Genomic DNA, 23572 nt, shown 5'->3' on the forward strand with positions numbered 1-23572 from the left:
CATCACAGGTGGCAGCAGAGCAGGTGACATCATCACAGGTGGCAGCAGAGCAGGTGACATCATCACAGGTGGCAGCAGGGCAGGTGACATCATCACAGGTGGCAGCAGAGCAGGTGACATCATCACAGGTGGCAGCAGGGCAGGTGACATCATCACAGGTGGCAGCAGAGCAGGTGACATCATCACAGGTGGCAGCAGAGCAGGTGACATCATCACAGGTGGCAGCAGAGCAGGTGACATCATCACAGGTGGCAGCAGGGCAGGTGACATCATCACAGGTGGCAGCAGAGCAGGTGACATCATCACAGGTGACATCACAGGTGACATCATCACAGGTGGCAGCAGGGTAGGTGACATCATCACAGGTGGCAGCAGGGCAGGTGACATCTTCACAGGTGGCAGCAGAGCAGGTGACATCACAGGTGGCAGCAGAGCAGGTGACATCATCACAGGTGGCAGCAGGGCAGGTGACAACATCACAGGTGGCAGCAGGGCAGGTTACATCATCACAGGTGGCAGCAGGGCAGGTTACATCATCACAGGTGGCAGCAGGGCAGGTGACATCATGACAGGTGGCAGCAGGGCAGGTGACATCATCACAGGTGGCAGCAGAGCAGGTGACATCATCACAGGTGGCAGCAGGGCAGGTGACATCATCACAGGTGGCAGCAGAGCAGGTGACATCATCACAGGTGGCAGCAGGGCAGGTGACATCATCACAGGTGACATCATTACAGGTGACAGCAGGGCAGGTGACATAATCACAGGTGACATCATCACTGGTGGCAGCAGGGCAGGTGACATCATCACAGGTGACATCATTACAGGTGACAGCAGGGCAGGTGGCAGCAGGGCAGGTGACATCATCACAGGTGACATCATCACAGGTGGCAGCAGGGCAGGTGACATCATCACAGGTGACATCATCACAGGTGGCAGCAGAGCAGGTGGCAGCAGGGCAGGTGACATCATCACAGGTGGCAGCAGGGCAGGTGACATCATCACAGGTGGCAGCAGAGCAGGTGACATCATCACAGGTGGCAGCAGAGCAGGTGACATCATCACAGGTGGCAGCAGAGCAGGTGACATCATCACAGGTGGCAGCAGGGCAGGTGACATCATCACAGGTGGCAGCAGAGCAGGTGACATCATCACAGGTGGCAGCAGAGCAGGTGACATCATCACAGGTGGCAGCAGGGCAGGTGACATCATCACAGGTGGCAGCAGGGCAGGTGACATCATCACAGTTGGCAGCAGAGCAGGTGACATCATCACAGGTGGCAGCAGGGCAGGTGACATCATCACAGGTGACATCATCACAGGTGACATCATCACAGGTGGCAGCAGAGCAGGTGACATCATCACAGGTGGCAGCAGGGCAGGTGACATCATCACAGGTGACATCATTACAGGTGACAGCAGGGCAGGTGGCAGCAGGGCAGGTGACATCATCACAGGTGGCAGCAGAGCAGGTGACATCATCACAGGTGGCAGCAGAGCAGGTGACATCATCACAGGTGGCAGCAGGGCAGGTGACATCATCACAGGTGACATCATTACAGGTGACAGCAGGGCAGGTGGCAGCAGGGCAGGTGACATCATCACAGGTGGCAGCAGGGCAGGTGACATCATCACAGGTGGCAGCAGAGCAGGTGACATCATCACAGGTGGCAGCAGGGCAGGTGACATCATCACAGGTGGCAGCAGGGCAGGTGACATCATCACAGGTGGCAGCAGGGCAGGTGACATCATCACAGGTGGCAGCAGAGCAGGTGACATCATCACAGGTGGCAGCAGAGCAGGTGACATCATCACAGGTGGCAGCAGAGCAGGTGACATCATCACAGGTGGCAGCAGGGCAGGTGACATCATCACAGGTGGCAGCAGAGCAGGTGACATCATCACAGGTGGCAGCAGGGCAGGTGACATCATCACAGGTGGCAGCAGAGCAGGTGACATCATCACAGGTGGCAGCAGAGCAGGTGACATCATCACAGGTGGCAGCAGAGCAGGTGACATCATCACAGGTGGCAGCAGGGCAGGTGACATCATGACAGGTGGCAGCAGAGCAGGTGACATCATCACAGGTGACATCATCACAGGTGGCAGCAGGGCAGGTGACATCATCACAGGTGGCAGCAGTCAGGGCCCTTTTCTCCGCCCTTCTTTTTGGGGGTATTTCTGGATGATGCCGCACCTTCCCGTTACAGATCAGCGCACTAATCCATATCCTTATTATATTCTTCTGAACATTAGAATGACATCACCAGCAGGGGGAGAGGTGGACGTCTGGAGACACTGGAAGGAGGCGCTACCGATCTGCAAATTAGGTTATTAATGATCGTCTGAGGAAGGTACAAATCATCAGGATCCGCTGCCGGCAGCTCCAGTGTAGACACCGACCAATGACAACCAAATATGCTCGTAGGAGACAAGTCCGGAGTCGCTGCAGCCGTGGGAGCACGTAGACCATTAGTATGAAAAACATGTGGTGGGAAAAACAGCTCTTGAGAGACTGGAGAAATGGCGGCACCACTGGGTCACAACAGAATTAGTGTAACTGTGAGAGTGTGGAATGAGATTGTGTCAGCCGTGCCGTGGGACCCTGCGAGTTCTGCCTGCACTGATCAGCAGGGTTTTGGGTCAGAGACCCAGTAGCTGCAGGAGTTACCTCAGAGGCAGAGTGCTGAGCCCGGGCTGGCTGAGGGAGACAGCTGTGTGACGCAGCAGAGTTTACACAACTCCTGATCAGTGACAAGAACCAGGAGCGGTGCTGAAAGAATTGGACCATGTTGTGTGAGAGAAAGGAGCTCCAATTTCCTGAGGGGAGGGCTGTCCTCTGGACCGAGGAAGGCTGTGTTCTGTCTGAGGATCACTACAGAGCTGCGGGCCTGAGACCGTGTTCTGTGTGGAGTAATTGGCTAGTATCGACTAAGGAGGGCTTTACACGTTGCGACATCGCTTCCGAAATATTGTCGGGCTCACGTCATTAGTGACACACATCCGGCGCCGGTAGCGACATCGCAATGTGTAAATCCTTGGTGCTACGATGTAACGTCTGCCTGGATCCACAGACTCAGGGGGGATGTAATGGACAGACTAGAGGGAAGCCACTCACCAAGCAGGACCCCCAGAACCCTGAAACGCTTTAACCCCTATACAGGGATTTGGAATTACACAGGGCCCTGGTGATCACTACCTGTGGAAGGCTGCAGTCCGATGAGAGTAGTAGTCAGGCAGGGTCAAACCAGGAATAGCAGAACAGGGACAGAATCGGCAGGCAATGACGTAGTCAGCAAACGTAGCAGAGGTCAAATCCGGATCGGGCAGCGAGGTACAAAAAAAGCAGGCAGAAGGGTAGTCAGAAAACACGCAGAAGTCAGCACACAGGAATCACAAAACAGAATAGGACGTAACAGGAGCCAGGAAAATCAGAACTATCTCTGGCAGTGGTCATGTGACAGGAGGGGGATTAAGAAGGGTGTGGTGTCTTCCCATTGGCTGTAGCTGAACGCTGGCAACTTCAGCTGGAAGACACATGCCACCCACAGTCAGCCAGCGGTACTGCAGATCCCAAGCTAACCCAGCCCAGTGAATGATCGGAGCCTGCGCCCACCGCTGGCATTGACTCCTCTCCCATCACCAGCACCATCCACGGCAGGAGCACGGCGTCGCCTGGCGATCGGAGCAGAAGTCGCTGGAGCAGACTCCGGCGGTGACGTAACATACGATGAACGAGCACAGAAGTGTATGTGCCGCCCTGGCAAAACCAGGGTGTCACAGAGGTCTGCATCCATCTTTTTGGTGCAGATCTCCCTCTCCCTTGGGGAGTTTCCCACACCAATACACACCAGCCAATCAGGTCCCACTTGCCCCCTCCTCAGGAAAACGGGAGGGGGAGAGAGGAGCTTGGTGAGAGCAGAGTTTGAGCTGCAGTCAGTCTGCTGGAGGAGAGAGGGCTGGAAGCAGCCCCTGCGTGGGGCTAGGAGAAGTGGCAGTGAGGGCCTCAGGAAAAGGCCAGCCGCTTCCTGTGTACGGAGCAGACACAGACACCAGGCAGGAGAAAAACACCCGAATTACACACAGCAGCCGTGGGCACCGGCTACCAGCAACTTGGTTAATTCTTGGACTCGTGTCAGTTATTGCTTATACTGTGAGTACTCCTGCACCACCCGGTCCAAGCCGTGGACTGCACCCGTTACTCCCCAATCCATCACACCGGGGTCCCGTGAAATCAACACCCTACCCGTGGAGGGAAAATCACAACCTTGCTGCCCATTACCTTCCCCGGGATCCTGTGACCGGCAGCGGTGGTGCTCCATTACCTCACCGCACACCACAGGTGGCGTCACGGAACATAGACTACCAAATCTCCCCTGTATATAATGCCCCTTTTGCTGTGGAGCCTGGGATCACAGACCGGGTCACGCCACCGTGATACCTTCAGAAGCAACCCCTTGGCCCGGATCTGAGTACCCCCTATCCCTGGGCGACACACGTACAATATCGCTGATCTGTGTAACGTCGTTCATTTCCATAATGTCGGGTCGACCGCAGGTACGATGTTGTTTGTCGCTCCTGCAGCTCCACACATCGCTGTGTGTAAATCCGCAGGAGCAACAAACATCTCCTTACCTGCGTCCACCAGCAATGCAGAAGGGAGAAGGTGGGCGGGATGTTACTTCCTGCTCATCTCCGCCCCTCCGCTTCTATTGTCCAGCCGATTAGTGTATCGCAGTGACGTCGCTGTGATGCCGAACGCACCTCCCCCTTGAAGGAGGGATTGTTTGGCAGTCACAGCGACGTCGCCGACCAGGTATGTGCGTGTGACGCTGCCGTAGCGATAATGTTCGCTACGGCAGCAATCACCACATATCGCATGTATGACGTGGGTGGGTGCTATCGCGCTCGACATTGCTAGCGATGTCGCAACATGTAAAGACCGCCTAAGTCCGGGGTCCCTGCGTGGCACCACCGGGGTGAAGACATCCTTAGAACAAGAAGAAGATTTTTGTGTTTCCTTCTTCTTCCTTCTTTGGAATTATATACAGCGGACTCGGACCACAGGCCTGTGAGAAACTTCCCTTGAAGTTAACGGTACCATAGCTTTAGGATACCCGGGTATCCCTTTGTTCAGTGTAAAACCATCGTTGGTAAAATGTACAGCTTTGTTATTAGTGGTGATAAGTTATACTCGTGCGTTACCTCAGAGGTTCCCTCAGAGGCCCCCATTGCATTTACACCGCTTGCCTTTATAGTTCATTGTTTTTCGTTGTTCACCCTGGTGAGGAGGTAAATTTATACCCGGCTCCTGAGGTAATCTACGTAACCCGGGACTCTGAGATCCGCGCATTCATTCCGGCTAAAGCTGAGTGTGTTCATTCCACTTTTGTGCTGCTTTCAGGGGTTCTTAAGTCAATCATTATTTATTCTGAATCATCCTCTAATTCCCAGTATAGAAACCCCTGTTTATTTTTACCCCGATCTCAGTTTGTGACCCACTGGATTCTCTTTGGATCCACGGTCATTACATAACCCCGAAATGTTAGTGACCAGGAAAGATTAGAGGACTCAGCCACTGTACATTATGTCCCACTCACCATAATCCCGGGAGCATAATCCCGGCTTTTTCTTGGACAGAGCCAGAAATCAGCCAGGAGACAATATGAGTATCTTGTAAGGGGGTTTTACCCTGGTCTTTCTCCGAGGTGGGGGGGCATAAAGTGTGATAAACTGACCCCTCAAGTCTTCATACCTGGTCACTAACATCTTAATGCTACATTGAGTTCTTTATGGACACAGTGGTGCAGCTGTTTCTCCAAAGTGTCAGAAGAGCAGCTTTTCCACATGATATCACCAGGCCGCATGTTCCTTGTACTACTGTGAGCCGACTGTGTGGTCTAAACCTGCTCCCGTAGCTGCAGCATCTTTGTACTTGTCTTCCATTGCTGCAGCATCTCTGGACTTGTCTACAGTGGCTGCAGTGTCTCTGACCGTGTCTCCTGAGGCTGCAGTGTCTCTGACCGTGTCTCCTGAGGCTGCAGTGTCTCTGACGGTGTCTCCTGAGGCTGCAGTGTCTCTGACCGTGTCTCCTGAGGCTGCAGTGTCTCTGACGGTGTCTCCTGAGGCTGCAGTGTCTCTGACCGTGTCTCCTGAGGCTGCAGTGTCTCTGACCGTGTCTCCTGAGGCTGCAGTGTCTCTGACCGTGTCTCCTGAGGCTGCAGTGTCTCTGACGGTGTCTCCTGAGGCTGCAGTGTCTCTGACGGTGTCTCCTGAGGCTGCAGTGTCTCTGACCGTGTCTCCTGAGGCTGCAGTGTCTCTGACGGTGTCTCCTGAGGCTGCAGTGTCTCTGACCGTGTCTCCTGAGGCTGCAGTGTCTCTGACCGTGTCTCCTGAGGCTGCAGTGTCTCTGACCGTGTCTCCTGAGGCTGCAGTGTCTCTGACCGTGTCTCCTGAGGCTGCAGTGTCTCTGACCGTGTCTCCTGAGGCTGCAGTGTCTCTGACCGTGTGTCCTGAGGCTGCAGTGTCTCTGACGGTGTCTCCTGAGGCTGCAGTGTCTCTGACCGTGTCTCCTGAGGCTGCAGTGTCTCTGACCGTGTCTCCTGAGGCTGCAGTGTCTCTGACCGTGTCTCCTGAGGCTGCAGTGTCTCTGACCGTGTCTCCTGAGGCTGCAGTGTCTCTGACGGTGTCTCCTGAGGCTGCAGTGTCTCTGACCGTGTGTCCTGAGGCTGCAGTGTCTCTGACGGTGTCTCCTGAGGCTGCAGTGTCTCTGACCGTGTCTCCTGAGGCTGCAGTGTCTCTGACCGTGTCTCCTGAGGCTGCAGTGTCTCTGACCGTGTCTCCTGAGGCTGCAGTGTCTCTGACCGTGTCTCCTGAGGCTGCAGTGTCTCTGACCGTGTCTTCTGAGGCTGCAGTGTCTCTGGACTTATCTCCCTTGGCTGCAGTATCTCTGGACTTATCTCCCTTGGCTGCAGTGTCTATGGATTTCGCTACAGTGGCTGCAGTGTGTCTGGACTTGTTTCCCGTGGCTGCAGCATTTCTGGACTTGTCTCCCTTGGCTGCAGCGTCTCCACACTTCTCTTCCATAGCTGCATCATCTTTGGTCTTGTCTCCTGTGGCTGCAGCGTCTCCACACTTCTCTTCCATGGCTGCAGCATCTCTGGACTTCTCTTCCATGGCTGCAGCATCTCTGGACTTCTCTTCCATGGCCGCATCATCTTTGGTCTTGTCTCCTATGGCTGCAGTGTCTCTGGACTTTTCTCCCATGGCCACATCATCTTTGGTCTTGTCTCCTGTGGCTGCAGTGTCTCTGGACTTTTCTCCCATGGCTGCAGCGTTTCTGGACTTGTCTCCTTTGGCTGCAGTGTCTCTGGACTTTTCACCCGTGGCTGCAGCGTTTCTGGACTTGTCTCCTTTGGCTGCAGCGTCTCTGGACTTTTCACCCGTGGCTGCAGCGTTTCTGGACTTGTCTCCTTTGGCTGCAGCGTCTCTGGACTTTTCTCCCATGGCTGCAGTGTGTCTGGACTTGTCTCCCATGGCTGCATCATCTTTGGTCTTGTCTCCCTTGGCTGCAGCGTCTCCACACTTCTCTTCCATGGCTGCAGCATCTCTGGACTTCTCTTCCATGGCCGCATCATCTTTGGTCTTGTCTCCTGTGGCTGCAGTGTCTCTGGACTTGTCTCCTTTGGCTTCAGCGTCTCCACACTTCTCTTCCATGGCTGCAGCATCTCTGGACTTCTCTTCCATGGCCGCATCATCTTTGGTCTTGTCTCCCTTGGCTGCAGCGTCTCCACACTTCTCTTCCATGGCTGCAGCATCTCTGGACTTCTCTTCCATGGCCACATCATCTTTGGTCTTGTCTCCTGTGGCTGCAGTGTCTCTGGACTTTTCTCCCGTGGCTGCAGCGTTTCTGGACTTGTCTCCTTTGGCTGCAGCGTCTCTGGACTTGTCGCCAATCAGGCACATCAGGGGCGTCATTGGCCGGTGATTATACTGGAGCTGCTGACAGCGGATCCTGATTATTTACACTCAGCGGCAGAACGTTCCTCAGACGACCATTAATAACCTCAGTGATCGCAGCCGAGGCTGGAAGTGCCGGGGTTTCTGCTCAGACTGCTGGAGACATCCAGAGGTGGTGAATATGTTGTGTCCAGTCTTCACCATTTGCAGATCGGTGACGTCTCCATCTGGTAACTTCCATCACTTCTCCTTCTTGGTGCTGTCACTGCTGAGCAGTTGACGTTTATGTGCTGAAACGTCCGGACGGTCCGTGCCCCCCCCCCCCCCCATTGTAACCATCACTCTCCCCCTCTATAAAGGTTCGGGGTCTCTGTGGAACATACAACTGGAACCAGAACGATGACTTCACCACGCCCGAGGGAGACATTGAGAGCAGCCCCTCCAATTTTGCCAATAAATTCAAGGTTTCTGCGGACTGTCCAGACGTGGGGCCCCGGAGCCTTGACCCCTGCGGGACGTACACTCAGCGCAGGGAGTTTGCGGAGGAAGTGTGTGCCCTGATATCCGGACCCGTGTTTCAGGTACCGGATCCTTTAAGAGGATCTGTCACTTTGTGTAAATGTCATTATGTTCCGGCCTGTGTCCGCCTCATTCCCGCAGGAGAGGACCACTGATTACAGATTAATACCCAGTGTTACTATTATTACTGCAGCATGATGTGGAAAAATACGCCCTGCAGTCACACCCCACGCTCAGTGCCCCCGCAGTCACACCCCACGCTCAGTGCCCCCGCAGTCACACCCCACGCCACGTGCCCCCGCAGTCACACCCCACATCACGTGCCCCCGCAGTTACACCCCACGCCACGTGCCCCCGCAGTCACACCACACGCTCAGTGCCCCCGCAGTCACACCCCACGCCACATGCCCCCGCAGTCATACCTCACGGCCCGTGCCCCCGCAGTCACACCCCACGCTCTGTGCCCCCGCAGTCACACCCCACGCCACGTGCCCCCGCAGTCACACCCCACGCCACGTGCCCCCGCAGTCACACCACACGCTCAGTGCCCCCGCAGTCACACCCCACATCACGTGCCCCCGCAGTTACACCCCACGCTCAGTGCCCCCGCAGTCACACCCCACGCTCAGTGCCCCCGCAGTCACACCCCACGCTCAGTGCCCCCGCAGTCACACCCCATGCCACGTGCCCCCGCAGTCACACCCCATGCCACGTGCCCCCGCAGTCACACCCCACGCCACGTGCCCCCGCAGTCACACCACACGCTCAGTGCCCCCGCAGTCACACCCCACATCACGTGCCCCCGCAGTTACACCCCACGCTCAGTGCCCCCGCAGTCACACCCCACGCTCAGTGCCCCCGCAGTCACACCCCACGCTCAGTGCCCCCGCAGTCACACCCCACGCCACGTGCCCCCGCAGTCACACCCCACGCCACGTGCCCCCGCAGTCACACCCCACGCCACGTGCCCCTGCAGTCATACCTCACGCAACGTGCCCCCGCAGTCACACCCCACGCCACGTGCCCCCGCAGTCACACCCCACGCTCAGTGCCCCCGCAGTCACACCCCACGCTCAGTGCCCCCGCAGTCACACCCCACGCTCAGTGCCCCCGCAGTCACACCCCACGCCACGTGCCCCCGCAGTCACACCCCACGCCACGTGCCCCCGCAGTCACACCCCACGCCACGTGCCCCTGCAGTCATACCTCACGCAACGTGCCCCCGCAGTCACACCCCACGCCACGTGCCCCCGCAGTCACACCCCACGCTCAGTGCCCCCGCAGTCACACCCCACGCTCAGTGCCCCCGCAGTCACACCCCACGCTCAGTGCCCCCGCAGTCACACCCCACGCCACGTGCCCCCGCAGTCACACCCCACGCTCAGTACCCCCGCAGTCACACCCCACGCCACGTGCCCCCGCAGTCACACCCCACGCCACGTGCCCCCGCAGTCACACCCCACGCCACGTGCCCCTGCAGTCATACCTCACGCAACGTGCCCCCGCAGTCACACCCCACGCCACGTGCCCCCGCAGTCACACCCCACGCTCAGTGCCCCCGCAGTCACACCCCACGCTCAGTGCCCCCGCAGTCACACCCCACGCTCAGTGCCCCCGCAGTCACACCCCACGCCACGTGCCCCCGCAGTCACACCCCACGCTCAGTGCCCCCGCAGTCACACCCCACGCCACGTGCCCCCGCAGTCATACCTCACGCAACGTGCCCCCGCAGTCACACCCCACGCCACGTGCCCCCGCAGTCACACCCCACGCTCAGTGCCCCCGCAGTCACACCCCACGCCACGTGCCCCCGCAGTCATACCTCACGCAACGTGCCCCCGCAGTCACACACCACGCCACGTGCCCCCGCAGTCACACCCCACGCTCAGTGCCCCCGCAGTCACACCCCACGCTCAGTGCCCCCGCAGTCACACCCCACGCTCAGTGCCCCCGCAGTCACACCCCACGCCACGTGCCCCCGCAGTCACACCCCACGCTCAGTGCCCCCGCAGTCACACCCCACGCCACGTGCCCCCGCAGTCACACCCCACGCCACGTGCCCCCGCAGTCACACCCCACGCCACGTGCCCCCGCAGTCATACCTCACGCAACGTGCCCCCGCAGTCACACCCCACGCCACGTGCCCCCGCAGTCACACCCCACGCTCAGTGCCCCCGCAGTCACACCCCACGCTCAGTGCCCCCGCAGTCACACCCCACGCTCAGTGCCCCCGCAGTCACACCCCACGCCACGTGCCCCCGCAGTCACACCCCACGCTCAGTGCCCCCGCAGTCACACCCCACGCCACGTGCCCCCGCAGTCATACCTCACGCAACGTGCCCCCGCAGTCACACCCCACGCCACGTGCCCCCGCAGTCACACCCCACGCTCAGTGCCCCCGCAGTCACACCCCACGCCACGTGCCCCCGCAGTCATACCTCACGCAACGTGCCCCCGCAGTCACACCCCACGCCACGTGCCCCCGCAGTCACACCCCACGCTCAGTGCCCCCGCAGTCACACCCCACGCTCAGTGCCCCCGCAGTCACACTCCACGCTCAGTGCCCCCGCAGTCACACCCCACGCCACGTGCCCCCGCAGTCACACCCCACGCTCAGTGCCCCCGCAGTCACACCCCACGCTCAGTGCCCCCGCAGTCACACCCCACGCTCAGTGCCCCCGCAGTCACACCCCACGCCACGTGCCCCGCAGTCACACCCCACGCTCAGTGCCCCCGCAGTCACACCCCACGCTCAGTGCCCCCGCAGTCACACCCCACGCTCAGTGCCCCCGCAGTCACACCCCACGCTCAGTGCCCCCGCAGTCACACCCCACGCTCAGTGCCCCCGCAGTCACACCCCACGCTCAGTGCCCCCGCAGTCACACCCCACGCCAAGTGCCCCCGCAGTCACACCCCACACTCAGTGCCCCCGCAGTCACACCCCACGCCACGTGCCCCCGCAGTCACACCCCACGCTCAGTGCCCCCGCAGTCACACCCCACGCTCAGTGCCCCCGCAGTCACACCCCACGCCACGTGCCCCCGCAGTCATACCTCACGCTCTGTGCCCCCGCAGTCACACCCCACGCTCAGTGCCCCCGCAGTCACACCCCACGCTCAGTGCCCCCGCAGTCACACCCCACGCTCAGTGCCCCCACAGTCACACCCCACGCTCAGTGCCCCCGCAGTCACACCCCACGCTCAGTGCCCCCGCAGTCACACCCCACGCTCAGTGCCCCCGCAGTCACACCCCACGCTCAGTGCCCCCGCAGTCACACCCCACGCTCAGTGCCCCCGCAGTCACACCCCACGCCAAGTGTCCCCGCAGTCACACCCCACGCTCAGTGCCCCCGCAGTCACACCCCACGCCACGTGCCCCCGCAGTCACACCCCACGCTCAGTGCCCCCGCAGTCACACCCCACGCTCAGTGCCCCCGCAGTCACACCCCACGCCAAGTGCCCCCGCAGTCACACCCCACGCTCAGTGCCCCCGCAGTCACACCCCACGCTCAGTGCCCCCGCAGTCACACCCCACGCTCAGTGCCCCCGCAGTCACACCCCACGCTCAGTGCCCCAGCAGTCACACCCCACGCTCAGTGCCCCCGCAGTCACACCCCACGCCAAGTGCCCCCGCAGTCACACCCCACGCTCAGTGCCCCCGCAGTCACACCCCACGCCACGTGCCCCCGCAGTCACACCCCACGCTCAGTGCCCCCGCAGTCACACCCCACGCTCAGTGCCCCCGCAGTCACACCCCACGCCACGTGCCCCCGCAGTCATACCTCACGCTCTGTGCCCCCGCAGTCACACCCCACGCTCAGTGCCCCCGCAGTCACACCCCACGCTCAGTGCCCCCGCAGTCACACCCCACGCCACGTGCCCCCGCAATCACACCCCACGCTCAGTGCCCCCGCAGTCACACCCCACGCCACGTGCCCCCGCAATCACACCCCACGCTCAGTGCCCCCGCAGTCACACCCCACGCCACGTGCCCCCGCAGTCACACCCCACGCTCAGTGCCCCCGCAGTCACACCCCACGCTCAGTGCCCCCGCAGTCACACCCCATGCTCAGTGCCCCCGCAGTCACACCCCACGCTCAGTGCCCCCGCAGTCACACCCCACGCCAAGTGCCCCCGCAGTCACACCCCACGCTCAGTGCCCCCGCAGTCACACCCCACGCCACGTGCCCCCGCAGTCACACCCCACGCTCAGTGCCCCCGCAGTCACACCCCACGCTCAGTGCCCCCGCAGTCACACCCCACGCTCAGTGCCCCCGCAGTCACACCCCACGCCACGTGCCCCCGCAGTCATACCTCACGCTCTGTGCCCCCGCAGTCACACCCCACGCTCAGTGCCCCCGCAGTCACACCCCACGCTCAGTGCCCCCGCAGTCACACCCCACGCTCAGTGCCCCCGCAGTCACACCCCACGCCACGTGCCCCCGCAATCACACCCCACGCTCAGTGCCCCCGCAGTCACACCCCACGCCACGTGCCCCCGCAATCACACCCCACGCTCAGTGCCCCCGCAGTCACACCCCACGCCACGTGCCCCCGCAGTCACACCCCACGCCACGTGCCCCCGCAGTCACACCCCACGCCACGTGCCCCTGCAGTCATACCTCACGCAACGTGCCCCCGCAGTCACACCCCACGCCACGTGCCCCCGCAGTCACACCCCACGCTCAGTGCCCCCGCAGTCACACCCCACGCTCAGTGCCCCCGCAGTCACACCCCACGCTCAGTGCCCCCGCAGTCACACCCCACGCCACGTGCCCCCGCAGTCACACCCCACGCTCAGTGCCCCCGCAGTCACACCCCACGCCACGTGCCCCCGCAGTCATACCTCACGCAACGTGCCCCCGCAGTCACACCCCACGCCACGTGCCCCCGCAGTCACACCCCACGCTCAGTGCCCCCGCAGTCACACCCCACGCCACGTGCCCCCGCAGTCATACCTCACGCAACGTGCCCCCGCAGTCACACCCCACGCCACGTGCCCCCGCAGTCACACCCCACGCTCAGTGCCCCCGCAGTCACACCCCACGCTCAGTGCCCCCGCAGTCACACCCCACGCTCAGTGCCCCCGCAGTCACACCCCACGCCACGTGCCCCCGCAGTCACACCCCACGCTCAGTGCCCCCGCAGTCACACCCCACGCTCAGTGCCCCCGCAGTCACACCCCACGCTCAGTGCCCCCGCAGTCACACCCCACGCTCAGTGCCCCCGCAGTCACACCCCACGCTCAGTGCCCCCGCAGTCACACCCCACGCTCAGTGCCCCCGCAGTCACACCCCACGCTCAGTGCCCCCGCAGTCACACCCCACGCTCAGTGCCCCCGCAGTCACACCCCACGCCAAGTGCCCCCGCAGTCACACCCCACACTCAGTGCCCCCGCAGTCACACCCCACGCCACGTGCCCCCGCAGTCACACCCCACGCTCAGTGCCCCCGCAGTCACACCCCACGCTCAGTGCCCCCGCAGTCACACCCCACGCCACGTGCCCCCGCAGTCATACCTCACGCTCTGTGCCCCCGCAGTCACACCCCACGCTCAGTGCCCCCGCAGTCACACCCCACGCTCAGTGCCCCCGCAGTCACACCCCACGCTCAGTGCCCCCACAGTCACACCCCACGCTCAGTGCCCCCGCAGTCACACCCCACGCTCAGTGCCCCCGCAGTCACACCCCACGCTCAGTGCCCCCGCAGTCACACCCCACGCTCAGTGCCCCCGCAGTCACACCCCACGCTCAGTGCCCCCGCAGTCACACCCCACGCTCAGTGCCCCCGCAGTCACACCCCACGCCAAGTGTCCCCGCAGTCACACCCCACGCTCAGTGCCCCCGCAGTCACACCCCACGCCACGTGCCCCCGCAGTCACACCCCACGCTCAGTGCCCCCGCAGTCACACCCCACGCTCAGTGCCCCCGCAGTCACACCCCACGCCAAGTGCCCCCGCAGTCACACCCCACGCTCAGTGCCCCCGCAGTCACACCCCACGCTCAGTGCCCCCGCAGTCACACCCCACGCTCAGTGCCCCCGCAGTCACACCCCACGCTCAGTGCCCCAGCAGTCACACCCCACGCTCAGTGCCCCCGCAGTCACACCCCACGCCAAGTGCCCCCGCAGTCACACCCCACGCTCAGTGCCCCCGCAGTCACACCCCACGCCACGTGCCCCCGCAGTCACACCCCACGCTCAGTGCCCCCGCAGTCACACCCCACGCTCAGTGCCCCCGCAGTCACACCCCACGCCACGTGCCCCCGCAGTCATACCTCACGCTCTGTGCCCCCGCAGTCACACCCCACGCTCAGTGCCCCCGCAGTCACACCCCACGCTCAGTGCCCCCGCAGTCACACCCCACGCCACGTGCCCCCGCAATCACTCCCCACGCTCAGTGCCCCCGCAGTCACACCCCACGCCACGTGCCCCCGCAATCACACCCCACGCTCAGTGCCCCCGCAGTCACACCCCACGCCACGTGCCCCCGCAGTCACACCCCACGCTCAGTGCCCCCGCAGTCACACCCCATGCTCAGTGCCCCCGCAGTCACACCCCACGCTCAGTGCCCCCGCAGTCACACCCCACGCCAAGTGCCCCCGCAGTCACACCCCACGCTCAGTGCCCCCGCAGTCACACCCCACGCCACGTGCCCCCGCAGTCACACCCCACGCTCAGTGCCCCCGCAGTCACACCCCACGCTCAGTGCCCCCGCAGTCACACCCCACGCTCAGTGCCCCCGCAGTCACACCCCACGCCACGTGCCCCCGCAGTCATACCTCACGCTCTGTGCCCCCGCAGTCACACCCCACGCTCAGTGCCCCCGCAGTCACACCCCACGCTCAGTGCCCCCGCAGTCACACCCCACGCTCAGTGCCCCCGCAGTCACACCCCACGCTCAGTGCCCCCGCAGTCACACCCCACGCCACGTGCCCCCGCAATCACACCCCACGCTCAGTGCCCCCGCAGTCACACCCCACGCCACGTGCCCCCGCAATCACACCCCACGCTCAGTGCCCCCGCAGTCACACCCCACGCTCAGTGCCCCCGCAGTCATACCCCATGCCCCGTGCCCCTGCAGTCACACTCCACGCTCTGTGCCCCCGCAGTCACACCCCACGCTCAGTGCCCCCGCAGTCACACCCCACGCCACGTGCCCCCGCAGTCACACCCCACGCTCAGTGCCCCCGCAGTCACACCCCACGCTCTGTGCCCCAGCAGTCACACCCCACGCTCTGTGCCCCCGCAGTCACACCCCACGCTCTGTGCCCCCGCAGTCACACCCCACGCTCTGTGCCCCCGCAGTCACACCCCACGCCACGTGCCCCCGCAGTCACACCCCACGCTCAGTGCCCCCGCAGTCACACCCCACGCTCTGTGCCCCCGCAGTCACACCCCACGCTCTGTGCCCCCGCAGTCACACCCCACGCTCTGTGCCCCCGCAGTCACACCCCACGCTCAGTGCCCCCACAGTCACACCCCACGCTCTGTGCCCCCGCAGTCACACCCCACGCCACGTGCCCCCGCAGTCACACCCCACGCTCTGTGCCCCCGCAGTCACACCCCACGCTCTGTGCCCCCGCAGTCACACCCCACGCCACGTGCCCCCGCAGTCACACCCCACGCCACGTGCCCCCGCAGTCACACCCCACGCCACTTGCCCCCGCAGTCACACCCCACGCCACGTGCCCCCGCAGTCACACCCCACGCTGAGTGCCCCCGCAGTCAGACCCCACGCTCAGTGCCCCCGCAGTCACACCCCATGCTCAGTGCCCCCGCAGTCACACCCCACGCCACGTGCCCCCGCAGTCACACCCCACGCCACGTGCCCCGCAGTCACACCCCCACACTCAGTGCCCCCGCAGTCACACCCCACGCTCAGTGCCCCCGCAGTCACCCCCCCACGCTCAGTGCCCCCGCAGTCACACCCCCACGCCACGTGCCCCCGCAGTCACACCCCACGCCACGTGCCCCTGCAGTCACACCCCACGCTCAGTGCCCCCGCAGTCACACCCCACGCTCAGTGCCCCCGCAGTCACACCCCACGCTCAGTGCTCCCGCAGTCACACCCCACGCTCAGTGCCCCCGCAGTCACACCCCACGCTCAGTGCCCCCGCAGTCACACCCCACGCTCAGTGCCCCCGCAGTCACACCCCACGCTCAGTGCCCCCGCAGTCACACCCCACGCCACGTGCCCCCGCAATCACACCCCACGCTCAGTGCCCCCGCAGTCACACCCCACGCCACGTGCCCCCGCAATCACACCCCACGCTCAGTGCCCCCGCAGTCACACCCCACGCCACGTGCCCCCGCAGTCACACCCCACGCTCAGTGCCCCCGCAGTCACACCCCACGCTCAGTGCCCCCGCAGTCACACCCCACGCCAAGTGCCCCCGCAGTCACACCCCACGCTCAGTGCCCCCGCAGTCACACCCCACGCTCAGTGCCCCCGCAGTCACACCCCACGCTCAGTGCCCCCGCAGTCACACCCCACGCCACGTGCCCCCGCAGTCATACCCCCACACTCAGTGCCCCCGCAGTCTCACCCCACGCCACGTGCCCCCGCAGTCACACCCCACGCTCAGTGCCCCCGCAGTCACCCCCCCCACGCTCAGTGCCTCCGCAGTCACCCCCCCACGCCACGTGCCCCCGCAGTCACACCCCACGCTCAGTGCCCCCGCAGTCACACCCCACGCTCAGTGCCCCCGCAGTCACACCCCACGCTCAGTGCCCCCGCAGTCACACCCCACGCTCAGTGCCCCCGCAGTCACACCCCACGCTCAGTGCCCCCGCAGTCACACCCCACGCTCTGTGCCCCCGCAGTCACACCCCACGCTCTGTGCCCTCGCAGTCACACCCCACGCTCTGTGCCCTCGCAGTCACACCCCACGCCCCGTGCCCCCGCAGTCACACCCCACGCTCTGTGCCCCCGCAGTCACACCCCACGCTCAGTGCCCTCGCAGTCATACCCCACGCTCCGTGCCCCCGCAGTCACACCCCACGCCCAGTGCCCCCGCAGTCACACCCCACGCGCCCCCACAGTCACACCCCACGCCCAGCGCCCCTGCAGTCACACCTCACGATCCGTGCCCCCGCAGTCACCCCCCCGCCATGTGCCCCCACAGTCACACCCCATGCTCCGTGTCCCTATAGTCACACCCCACGCCCAGTTCCCCCACAGTCACACCTCACGCTCTGTGCCCCCGCAGTCACCCCCCCCGCCACGTGCCCCCACAGTCACACCCTATGCTCCATGTCCCTATAGTCACACCACATGCGCCGTGTCCTCGCAGTCACACCCCACGCTCCATGTCCCCTAAGTATCTAAATTTTCATGTGTTTCATAGCAGTAATGCATGTTTATATATTCGCATATTTATTGATACATATAACTTAGCACTGCAGAGTGCAACAGGCTTTTTTTTGTTACTTTGTTTTATGCTCAGAATAGTCCTGTTCACACTAGACAGTTAGGAAGAGCCATCAGTCTGTTTCTTACCTACATCTTACAAACATCTTGGCTTCTCATACATAAATGTGACTTGCAGCTATTTAGCATAAGATTAGTTCTGCAGATTCTCGTCGCTGCATTGTTACTGTTTTGCTCTTTTTCTTCCTGTATAATACAAATCACACCCTGTCCTCACATTCCCTAATAGCTCAGTGTTATTAGGCTGATTCCCAAGTGAAAAGTCACTGTTTGGAATCGAGGGGCCATGAAGGAGATTTCCTAAGAAAAGAGAAACCATATCACGCAGCTCATCGATAGCAGTGTCTTGGCCAAGAAAATTACCAAACTGCATCATGTGAGGCCATGACAGATGGAAAAATAAGAAATTACATCCATCCATCCATTCCAAAGCCAAGAGGTGACTGTGACGACATGGACTCTCATGGGTTAAAGTTTCTTAAAATCCAGCCAGACAGCATGATAGATTGTCTATAGACGGGGGAGAAGTCCCTCATTGTTTTTACAAGACTCTTGTTGACTCAATGTAATTGTGTTGGCCACTGAAAGCCAGACGTATTGTTCTCCAGACATTTCCAGTAACCATTGTATTGTAGTTGTGTATTGATAATGTAATTACCTTAGTAGCCATTGTCTAGTCGGTGACTTGCCGACTCCATGTAGATATACTGAGTCTTTCTATACACATCATTTAAATGAACATTATCCATGCAGCTTGAAATTCATCCAATGGGAGAAGCAATCTTGTCCAACCAATCGATGAGGACGCAGTGTATCCTAAGGGAAGGTTATGGCTATAAAAGGGACTTCTTTAAGCCACCAGGGTTGATGAAGGTTGATGTATGCTGATGGATCCAGTCTAAGCTCTTTGGAGCTGACTAGAGGATCAGGACATCTTATGGCTTCAATCTAGGGACTCCGGTTCCGGTTGGAGACCATATCCACAGTCTAGGGATTTCGACTCCGGCTGCCAGGATTGTAACATCATACCAGGACTACCTAAGGAGGACACTCAGGTTGGGACAGTTCAGTCACCTGTTACAGACTTTGCAGACCTCACACAGCTTCCTAAATCTGGCGTTATTCTAGTCACGGTGGGTGCTGCTGGACTGGAACCTGTGAGGCATGGACATTCTAAATCCCTGGTGAGCTAGCGGAAGGGTGAGACTCTGTTGCCTGTTACATTTGTGTGTTTTGCTGGTTATGTGTTATGTGCCCTTAATTGTTTGGGGATCCAATAAAGTCTTAATATTGTGATTCCCTCACCCTGTGTTGTCTGAGTAGTGTTACGCCCACGGTTAAGGAGGCCGGCGTTCAGTTGGGATGAGCCCTGAGCCACGCTGTCTTTCTAAAGGCAGCGGGTTTTAGTGGACGAGAGCACCCACTGAGAAAGGAATAATGCCAGATTCAGGAAGCTGTGTGAGGTCTGCAAAGTCTGTAACATCCCCCTGATGAAATGATCATACTTCCTGGATCGTGAAACGTATACGTCGGGGTCTCCAGGGGGACCTCTTTGCTGCCACTCACTGGCTGTGTGTGCCTTATGGGTATGCTTCCTATTTGGGTCCGCGCCCATTGCTTTTTTATTACATGCCTGACTTAGGCTCTATGTGATTGCCACCTGTTTTCGCTATGCATATGCGATTCTTATGCCCAATACAGCATTTTGCTTGTGCTATGTATATATGTGATGCCGACGCCATGTTGTTTCACTGCATCTATAGTCTATGACTTTGGTTTGATTCATACTTAATTGTATTAATACATCATCTATTATTGTATTTTTCATGTGCACATGCGTTTCCATCCTTACACATGCCACATACTATGGGCATTATGCTTATGACCATGGTCAATTCTGATGCATGATTTAATAGGGGGCACATAACCTGTGCTTATGATAATTTTTCCCTCCGCTATTTTGCATCTGCTTGTCCTTACATATGTGTTCCTGTCATATGCACATAATTGTTGTTACCATTTTAACAGTTAAGGTGGCCCATCGGAATTATCTTGTATGTTGTAACATCTCCCATACAATCTTGTCACACACATGTCTTTGATGTCGCCGCTTATCCTTTCCTGTGCCTGTCTTTGTCAATAAATTGTTCACTTTTGCAATACACTCTGTTGTTGTTCTCCTTGTTCTCAAAGTCTGTAACAGGTGACTGAACTGTCCCAACCTGAGTGTCCTCCTTAGGTAGTCCTGGTATGACGTTACAATCCTGGCAGCCGGAGTCGAAATCCCTAGGCTGTGGATATGGCCTCCAACCGGAACCAGAGTCCCTAGATTGAAGCCATAAGATATCCTGATCCTCTAGTCAGCTCCAAAGAGCTTAGACTGGATCCATCAGCATCCATCAACAACCACCTGGTGGCTTAAAGAAGTCCCTTTTATAGCCACAGCCTTCCATTTAGATACACTGCGTCCTCATCGATTGGTTGGACAAGAGCGCCTCTCCCATTGGATGAATCTCAAGCTGCATGGACAATGTTCATTTAAATGATGTGCATAGAAAGACTGAAGGTGTACATGTAATCTGGAAGTCACCGACTAGACAATGGCTACTAAGGTAATCACATTAGCAATACACAACTACAATACAATGGTTACTGGAAAAGTCTGGAGAACAATACGTCTGGCTTTCAGTGGCCAACACAATTACATTGAGTTAGCAAGAGTCTTGTAAAAACAATGAGGGACTTCTCCCCCGTCTATAGACAATCTATCATGCTGTCTGGATGAATTTTAAGAAACTTTAACCCATGAGAGTCCATGTCGTCACAGTGACGTCCAGGGAAAATATCGGAATCCAGGTCTATCAGTTCTGGAGATACCTGGCAGTGGAGGCGGCTCGTCTGCTTCATAATAGTGAGATCACAGACGTCCATGAAGCACCGAGCCACACAAGTTACACAAGTCTGGAATGGTGGCCCGAAAAAAGGTGAAGGAGCCTCAACTTCAACATCATCATAAGTGTTGGCTCAAGATTACAAAGAAGAACGAACAGTGGAAGATTGGAAACGGGAGATCTGGAGCGATGAGATGAAAGTCAATAGACGGCTCTGATTGGGGAAATAGGTCTAGAAGAAACAAGGCGAAAAAGGGGTGAATGGAACAAGAAATTGAGGAAATTGTCAAGTTTGGTGGAGGAAGACTGATGATATCGGTGTGTTTACAACCAAAGACGCTGGACACTTGACCAGAATGGTTGGGGGTCTCAATGCTGAGCTATATGTGAGGATCCTACAATATGGGCTACTTCATACACTCAAGTACTATGGGTCTGAAAAAGATGACATAGTGTTCCAGCAGGAGAATGACCAGAAGCATGTGGCGAGATTGGGGAAGAAATGGTTCAACGACAATAAAGTAGAGGAGCTGGATTGGCCCCCACAGTCCCCAGACCTCAACCAATCCAACACTTGTGGGTGAAGAAAAAGCTGTATACCCCCGAGTGAGCCGCCCAGTATATACTAACACTAGGAACGTGGAGAAGAGACCTGACCAGTATACACCAACACTGGTAACATGGAGAAGAGACCTGTCCAGTATACACCAACACTGGGAACGTGGAGAAGAGACCTGACCAATATACACCAACACTGGGAACATGGAGAAGAGACCTGACCAATATACACCAACACTGGGAACGTGGAGAAGAGACCTGACCAGTATACACCAACACTGGGAACGTGGAGAAGAGACCTGACCAGTATACACCAACACTGGGAACATGGAGAAGAGACCTGACTAGTATACACCAACACTGGGAACGTGGAGAAGAGACCTGACCAGTATACACCAACACTGGGAACAAAGGAGAAGAGACCTGACCAGTATACACCAACACTGGGAACGGGGAGAAGACACCTGACCAGTATACACCAACACTGGGAACATGGAGAAGAGACCTGACCAGTATACACCAACACTGGGAACGTGGAGAAGAGACCTGACCAGTATACACCAACACTGGGAACATGGAGAAGAGACCTGACCAGTATACACCAACACTGGGAACATGGAGAAGAGACCTGACCAGTATACACCAACACTGGGAACATGGAGAAGAGACCTGACCAGTATACACCAACACTGGGAATATGGAGAAGAGACCTGACTAGTATACACAAACACTGGGAACATGGAGAAGAGACCTGACCAATATACACCAACACTGGGAACGTGGAGAAGAGATCTGATCAGTATACACCAACACTGGGAACGTGGAGAAGAGACCTGACCAGTATACACCAACACTGGAAACATGGAGAAGAGACCTGACCAGTATACACCAACACTGGGAACGTGGAGAAGAGACCTGACCAGTATACACCAACACTGGTAACGTGGAGAAGAGACCTGACCAGTATATACCAACACTGGGAACGTGGAGAAGAAACCTGACCAGTATACACCAACACTGGGAACGTGGAGAAGAGACCTGACTAGTATACACCAACACTGGGAACATGGAGAAGAGACCTGACTAGTATACACAAACACTGGGAACGTGGAGAAGAGACCTGACCAGTATACACCAACACTGGGAACATGGAGAAGAGACCTGACTAGTATACACCAACACTGGGAACGTGGAGAAGAGACCTGACCAGTATACACCAACACTGGGAACAAAGGAGAAGAGACCTGACCAGTATACACCAACACTGGGAACGGGGAGAAGACACCTGACCAGTATACACCAACACTGGGAACATGGAGAAGAGACCTGACCAGTATACACCAACACTGGGAACGTGGAGAAGAGACCTGACCAGTATACACCAACACTGGGAACATGGAGAAGAGACCTGACCAGTATACACCAACACTGGGAACATGGAGAAGAGACCTGACCAGTATACACCAACACTGGGAACATGGAGAAGAGACCTGACCAGTATACACCAACACTGGGAATATGGAGAAGAGACCTGACTAGTATACACAAACACTGGGAACATGGAGAAGAGACCTGACCAATATACACCAACACTGGGAACGTGGAGAAGAGATCTGATCAGTATACACCAACACTGGGAACGTGGAGAAGAGACCTGACCAGTATACACCAACACTGGAAACATGGAGAAGAGACCTGACCAGTATACACCAACACTGGGAACGTGGAGAAGAGACCTGACCAGTATACACCAACACTGGTAACGTGGAGAAGAGACCTGACCAGTATATACCAACACTGGGAACGTGGAGAAGAAACCTGACCAGTATACACCAACACTGGGAACGTGGAGAAGAGACCTGACCAGTATACACCAACACTGGGAACATGGAGAAGAGACCTGACCAGTATACACCAACACTGGGAACATGGAGAAGAGACCTGACTAGTATACACAAACACTGGGAACATGGAGAAGAGACCTGACCAATATACACCAACACTGGGAACGTGGAGAAGAGACCTGACCAGTATACACCAACACTGTGAACGTGGAGAAGAGACCTGACCAGCATACACCAACACTGGGAACGTGGAGAAGAGACCTGACCAGTATACACCAACACTGGGAACGTGGAGAAGAGACCTGACCAGTATACACCAACACTGGGAACATGGAGAAGAGACCTGACCAGTATACACCAGCACTGGGAACCT

The 23572-nt window shown here is 58.8% G+C and overlaps 1 protein-coding gene across 1 annotated transcript in view; it reads left to right on the forward strand.

Moving 5' to 3' along the window:
• Window positions 1–23572, forward strand: part of LOC142243992 (SCO-spondin-like) — a 476497-nt gene that overhangs the window by 66996 nt on the left and 385929 nt on the right. Inside the window, 1 exon segment of the mRNA XM_075316177.1 lies at window positions 8319–8540. Coding sequence (XP_075172292.1) covers window positions 8319–8540 — 222 coding nt within the window.

The sequence above is a fragment of the Anomaloglossus baeobatrachus genome, chromosome 6 (assembly GCF_048569485.1).
Source record: "Anomaloglossus baeobatrachus isolate aAnoBae1 chromosome 6, aAnoBae1.hap1, whole genome shotgun sequence".
NCBI classification, from domain to species: domain Eukaryota; kingdom Metazoa; phylum Chordata; class Amphibia; order Anura; family Aromobatidae; genus Anomaloglossus; species Anomaloglossus baeobatrachus.